Genomic DNA, 7,440 nt, shown 5'->3' with positions numbered 1-7,440 from the left:
CCCAACCTTCCTTCCGAGGAGTGGCTGGTGGGTTTCAACCGCCAGCCGTCTGGTTAGCAGGCAAGTGTCTTAGCCACTATGCTACCAGAGCTCCTTCCAAAAATTAGTTAATGGAAAGCCCATGGATCACAAGAGAACATTGCTGGATATAGTGCTGGAAGATGAGCCCCAAGGTTATACGACTGAAAACACACAGTGGCCACTACCATGGACTTGAACATAACAACGTTTGAAAAGATAGTTCAGCAGCAGACAATGTTCTCTTCTGTTGTACATGGGATCACCATGAATCAGAAGTAACTCAACAGTAATACCAACAATTATCTTAGAAAGGTTCCTAAAAAAAAACCAATGACCAGGCCTCTGGGAACTGAAGAGTGGACCTGCCACTAACTCACTATTCTGGAACAAAAATGGACTTAAATATCTTCAGGTTCAAATGAGGGCACTGGAGGGAAGGACTATGAGATGCTCTCAGCAGAACTAATTTCAAAATTTGTGTTCTTAAATGCTGTCAAGTCTGACTAATAGTAAGCCTATGTACGAAAGAATGAAACTCTAAGCCATCCTCACATTTCTTACCATGCGTGAGCCCATCGCTGCCTCCACTTCATCAGTCCATCTTGTTGAGTGTCTTCCCCGTTTTCACTGACCTCTGCTTTACCAAGCATGATATCCTTCTCAACGCATTGGTCCCTTCTGACAACATGACCAAAGTAAGTGAGAAAAAATCTATTCTCGTTTCTCAGGAGCATTCCAGCTGCACTTCTTCCAGGACAGATTTGTTCATTCTTCTCGCAACCTGTGGTATTTTCACTATTCTTCACCAACACCACAATTCAAAGGCATCAACTCTTCTTCGGTCTTCCTTGTTCATTCTCCAGCTTTCACATGCATATAAGGTGAGGTGATTGAAAATACCATAGCTTGGGTCAGGTGCACTTTAGTCTTCAAAGTGACATCTTTGCTCCTTAATACTTTAAAGAGGTCTTTTCAGCAGATTAGCCCAGTGCAATAGGACATTTGATTTCTGCTTCCATGGGTGTGGATTGTGAATCTAATTTCAAAAGCATATTCACTAGTGATGTCCTGTTCTGGTCCTTTGGAAGAATGAGAAAAGATTGCCCATTGCAAGGGACCAAAAGACATATCTCTATACAGAGCTTGTGACTTCTGCAGAAAGTTCAGGAAATTATTTTTAGGAGGAGAAATTGAATTGGTGTGTTCTTTCTGTATATACTCTCAACAAAAACAACAACAAAATAAACAAATATATCCAAAAAAGATACTTTACCATAAATGTTTATCTTATCAGTAGATGCAAACAATTATGTGTTATAAAAAATCAAATATATCTTTTGAAAATCAAGTTGTAGTTCCCAAGATGCATGGAATGAGAAACAGAATTTTAAAATGTAAAAAAAAGTGACAATATGATTATGATGCTTCTGATGGTGGTGGTGGTGGTAAAAATGATGGGTGATGAAGATAGCGAAGTTTATTGAGAACTTTTTCTGAGCTTAGTACTTACTTTATGTGTTTTGGAGACAGAGAACTGTCCTTAATTTATTTTAAGCTTCAAGCTGTGGAACTTCCTTCTATCTAAGAGAAAGCTAATAAAGATAATTATGATACTTTTGATTTATTGAGTACTTACTATGTGTAAAATGTTTCATATTCATCGGTTCAAACCCACCAGCTGCTCTGCTCTCTGTGGGAGAATGATGGGGCAGTCTGCTTCCGTAAAGATTTACAGCCTTGGAAATCCTATGGGGCAGTTCTACTCTGTCCTATCAGGTCTTTATGAGTTGGAATGAACTCAGTGGTTGTGGGTTTTATATTAAATTTATTAATGTGGCTTCATAGACAGTTCCTTGAAGTAAAATTGTAGCAAGCTGGCAAGGAGATAGGCTATTTTTCAGTGTACTTCACTATGATTTCGTTTTCCTTAAGTGATTAGGAAACTGTCTCGATTGTACTTTTATCATCTAATGGCAGAAATGAATGGGTGTAGAATACAAGGTATCAGTTATATCAAGCTATTATCATCCTATCAAAATGTGATAAAGTGGAAGAAGACAAAATGTATTTTGTCTGAGGACTCTGTGAATGTTTAGTTGTTTTTAGACATAGATGATGTTTGGTGATAAAACAAGAACTAATTCCTGATGATCTCACAAAAAATATTGATTCTTGGAGAGCAGTTTTAAATATATATTCTTGTAGTAAAGAAATTGCTTCTCCAATTAATTTCTAGTTTGATTTTTCCTTAGAGTAAAAAGTGGAAATGTTGCAGCATGATGAATTGTAGATTACTTGGCAAACAAAGGGTAAATTTGCTATAAATTGGGAGCTTGCACTCTTGAATCTACTTGACAGCAACGGGGTACACTCTTGAAGAGTGAAGGCAGGAAAGGGATAGGGTCAGAGTTTAGAAAGTCATGAAAAAGACAAGACAAACATGGACATAAATTTCAGATTCCAGAAGATTAGAATCTCTTGGAGTTTGGAACAGGGACAGTTAGAAAAAAATGAAAGGAAATATCATTTTGCATTACCAGCCAAAAATTGAAACAATTCTACTCAAAGGACACATATATTTCAAAACTAAAAGACCTGTTGTTGTTGTTGTTATGTGCCGTCGAGTCGGCCCCGACTCATAGTGACCCCTCCTTGGGTTTCCGAGGCAGCATCACTACGGAAGTAGGATTGCCCAACCTTCCTTCCGAGGAGTGGCTGGTGGGTTTGAACCGCCAGCCTTCTGGTTAGCAGTCAAGTACTTTAGCCACTATGCTACCAGAGCTCCTGAAAGACCTAGACAATCAAAAGAAGTCATAGAAAGCTCTTTTTAATGGACAATTTGGAAAAGATTATGGTTGACATAGTAATAGCACTTAAACATGTTGTGTGTTTACTATGTGCACTGTCCTAGAGTGAAAACACATATTCTGGAAAAGTAAAATCAAAGAGATTTGTTGAAAGTCCAGAGACAGTCTGGACTGGTAAAACATCCAGATCCACAGTGAAGATGGCTTCTCCACCAGAAAATATAGAAGTAGGTGTTCTTATATAATTGCAGCAGGAACTAAAGCTACAAAATCATGATTGGCTGAAAGACAATTGGGGAAGTTGAAGGTGAGCTATCTAATAGCAGAGACTTAGCAGAGACTTGTTGATAACATATATATGAGGTTACATAATTGAGTAAGGATACATAATGGCAAGCCAATACACTTTTCAATTAATTACAGAATGATCACAGGACAATGGCAGGACATATTTTTTGAGAACTGGCTATTAAAACTGCTTTCTCAAGTATATCTTTTTTGGGTGGCCCATTGTAAAGAAGATTCATTGATAATGCTGTGTGTCAATATCTTTTGAACATAAGTTGTCACATTCTGTGTCTGTCTGACAATAAAGGAAAAGAACTCCTGGAATAGGCTGTGCTATCCTCTCTCCAACCATAGAGAAAAAAACGTTTCCTTCAGGACACCTGGTTAGGTCAGCATAAAGTTAAACAAAGGTTAGAGAAAAGACAACTTTAAAATTCTACATGGATTCTAGACTCATATCAAGACTTTAGGATGGAGTTAAGGCTCTGCCTTCAGGCTATTCAATTTACACACACCAAGTGCCATAGAGTTTAGACTTTCATTCTTGGATCAAGGATTTCTGTGAGATTCTTTGATCACTCATAGGATAATGTGTTTTCTTCTGCATGGACTCTTTCATACCAATTACCTCTTTGATAGTCATTTGCCTTAGTGCAAATCTTTAAGATTCTGGACACCATATTTTCAGAATACTCAGGCACCATCCACTGTCTTCATCATGCTTAGATTTAGCACCCAATCTTCAGTGATCTTTTTTGGCAAAGTTTAATATGGAGTAGGACTACCTTAGAGGAGCTGCTTGGTTATTATGAATTTAGGAAGTCTTTAAAGTGAGGGCTTAAGTTCACTGACAGATGTCATTAATGGACTTGAGCAGATGGGCTTGAGCTTTGTGCTCCCTCCCTCCAATAGTTGTCAAGTATGTTTTAATAATAGTCTGTCGATTTTCTCACTGGGTTAAAGCTTTACTTAGCCATAGGTCATTGCCACTTTTGTGGTAAAGAACATTTTAGAAACTATTATCCCTCCACAGGGAGCTCTAAAAATGCTTTGCAGCAACAGAGGCACCCAATTCATCGATCAAATCAGAAAGAAAGTGGGTAAGATCTTTCTTATTTTTCAGAGACTCCATTGTCCTTATCACCACAGTATTCTAGCCTCATGGAAAGGACAAATGGGATATTAAAAATTCAATTAGCCAAACTCTGCCTCTTTAAACTTACCTTGGGCCCAAGTACTTCCTCTTACATTGTTGAATTCAATATCCACTAATTTTGGACTGTAAAAGTTAGCACCTCATGAAATTGTCACTGGAAAACTCAGCTCTGGCTTATGAGTTTGCTGTAGTAGACTCTAATTTAACCCAAACTAGTAGCGTAGTGCCTTGACTAACCAAAAGTTTGGCAGTTCAAACCCACCAGCTACTCCTAGGAAGGATGGTTGGGCAATCTACTTCCCAAGGAGGGGGTCACTATAAGTCAGGTTGACTCAAGGGCACATAACAACAACAGTCTTTTAAAACACCTTCAAGTAAAATCCTACGCACTACTCAGAAGTTTAGATATCAACTAAGCTTTTTCCAGGACATGTAGTCTCCTGGTTGTATTTATGAGGCTAGAGCCTCAACAGGTTTGCTTTAGTCAAAAGCCTTCCTGCCTAAAGAATTACAGGTTTTTGCATAATAGAGCATACTTGACAACTATTGGTGGGAGGGAGCACAAAGCCTGTCTGCCATTCAAGCAAGGTCTGTCGGGCAAGGAAATCTCCCAGGTGAAGTTTGACAAGGAGATCTTGGGTTATATCGGGAGCACACTGAACAGGATTTAACTACATAGTTGGCTGCATTCTAAAAATGTCCAAAAATATATTTTTATTAGGTCAATCCTCTTATGTCTCTCCAGGTGATCTAAGGAGTGCCTGACATGAGTGAGTTATACTTGCAAAGATTTTTTTATAACAAGCTTGCCATTGGCTCCTCTCATGTATAATTCTTTCTGTTTATACAGCAACCCTCCTATCCCAGGCCATTTGTTCTTCTTTAGGAGCATGAATTTGATGGGCTACTAAATTATGCTAAAAGCTACAATTTTTTTCTTGACTCCTCAATGAAATTTTTAGGTCCATAGTAACTTCTAACGTTAAAATATCTACAAATTTCACAACTAGTAAGTGGGCCTTCTCTCTTTATGGCTGGTATCATCAAAATTAATGAAAACAAGAAGATAAATATGTGAGACAGGAGCCTATGATACGGTGGGATGCCTCAGTAAAATTACCACACCAGTACTTTTCCACTTTTCCCTATGGATGATTAATTCCTGCAAATTTAACTGGGCATCCTGATGGACATTATTAGCAATAAAGGCATGCAGTAACCATGGAAATATTATCTTGTCCCGAGATCCACATCATAAATTAATGATAGTGTCTTGCTTGCATCTAAAATATTTTCAGATTTGAATTTCAGATGTGGGGGCCAGATTTTGATTGGTGTATAAGAGTTTAGGACAGTTTGCAGGTCTATATCATCACTCATAATATTATAATGAGTAGGAGGTCCTTTCTTTTCATCTAGATGAACTTTGGCAAAAAAAGATGATGAGCACTTGAAAGGCAGCCTTATTTGCAGCTTAGTCAGCCAGATTATTTCCTTTAAATTTTTTTTTAAAGCTTTTTATTGTGACTTGAGTGAAATTTACCAAAGATTTGTTTTACATTCAGCCTTTCATACACATTGTGTTTTGTGACATTGATTACAATCCACACAATGTAATGGCTCTCTTCCTACTTCCTCTCTGTCTTTACCCTTGCCCTGTGTCCATCTCGCCTGTGCATTCCTGCCTCCCTGGCTTTCTCTCTGCAAATGCTGCCCTTCTGATCTCCCATGGTGGATTGTTCTCAGTGTGTCTGCCTGGTGGAGTTGTTCTGCTCATAGGCCTGTCTGTTGTTTGATTGAGAGTTAAGCCATGGGAGTGAGTTCAATTCCAGGCCTGAAGGATGACTAGAGGTCACAGTCTTGGGGATACTACCAGTCTCTATCTGACCAGTAATCCTGTATTTTTGTTGTTGTTATTTTTGTTTTTAATGGTTTTGAATTTTGTTCCACATTATCTCTCACACTCTACCTAGGATCTCTAATTTTGATCCCTTTCTGTGTGATTGGCGTTGGTAGGTAAGCACCAAATAGTTCTTCTGTCTCAGAGTCAGGTAGGCTGAGATTTCCAAGGTCCATTAGTCTCTTGGACTAATTGTTTCCATGCATCTTTGATTTTCTTCATTCTTCTTTTCTGTGGACAAGGAGAGACCAATAGTTGCATCTTAGATGGCCACTTGCAAGCTTTTAAGACTCCAGTCGCTACTCACCCAAATAGGATGCAGAACAATGTTTTTGTGTACTATGTTGTGCCAGTGGAGTCCGTCCCCCATGACCATGGTCCTGAGCCTTCAGGCCAAGAGACTCACTCCCTGAAGGTGTTTACTTGTGGCTAAGAAATTATCCTAACTTTGTCATCTGTTAGCTTTATGTATATGGACATTTTTACAGCACATACAAATATGAATGTAGGAATATCATCTGCCAGACTTATGTATAGTAATGGGTATGTTATCTTTCACCTACCCATACCTAATCTTCTTACCTGCATATCTATCTATTCACTCATAGAAGGGTGTTTGCTATTACTGGTAATGCAGTATTGTGTATATAAGAGTATTCACCTTTATTGTTTGTGCTTCTCATGCATCTCTCCCTGTCTTCCTTTAATTAGTGATATTGTGCTGGTCAGACACTTTTAGTATATTGCCTTTTCCTTCACCCAAATCAGCACATGTTTGTTAAATCCAGTAATTTTCCCTCACCTCCTAGTAACCAAAGATAATTTCCTTCCCTGTGTAAATCTTTACTTAAAGTTTTATAATAACTGACTTATACAATATTTGTCTTTCTGTGATTGACTTATTTAATTCGGCACAATGTCCTCCAACTTCACCCACTTATGAAGTGTTTTGTGGATTCTCCATTGTTCTTTAATGTTGCATAGTGTTCCATTGTGTGGATGTGCTGTAGTTTGTTTATCCATTCATTTGTTGATGGGCACTTAGGTTGGTTTTATCTCTTTGTTATTATGAATAGTGCTGCAATGAACATGAATGTGCATATATCTATTGGTGTCCTGGATCTCATTTCTTTGAGATATATTCCTAGTAGTAGGGTTGCTGGATCAAACAGTATTTTAGTTCCAACTTTTTAAGGATGTACCGTGCTATTTTCCACAGTGGTTACACCATTTTACAGACCCACTTGCAGTGTATAAAAGTTCAAATC

General features: G+C 38.2%; 1 protein-coding gene across 1 annotated transcript in view; it reads left to right on the top strand.

Annotated features, from left to right (window-relative positions):
- The window catches only part of LOC103212152 (olfactory receptor 4C45-like), an 8,454-nt gene extending 2,785 nt beyond the window's left edge, over window positions 1–5,669 (top strand). Inside the window, exon 2 of the mRNA XM_007958151.2 lies at window positions 5,660–5,669. Coding sequence (XP_007956342.2) covers window positions 5,660–5,669 — 10 coding nt within the window. The remainder of the gene's footprint in view (window positions 1–5,659) is intronic.
- The last annotated feature ends 1,771 nt before the right edge of the window (window positions 5,670–7,440 follow it).

This window comes from Orycteropus afer, unplaced genomic scaffold, assembly GCF_000298275.1.
Source record: "Orycteropus afer afer isolate SDZICR_OR568_19922 unplaced genomic scaffold, OryAfe1.0 scaffold00857, whole genome shotgun sequence".
NCBI lineage: Eukaryota > Metazoa > Chordata > Mammalia > Tubulidentata > Orycteropodidae > Orycteropus > Orycteropus afer.
Note: the sequence above shows the minus strand (reverse complement) of the source record. Positions and strands in the feature narration are given on the sequence as shown.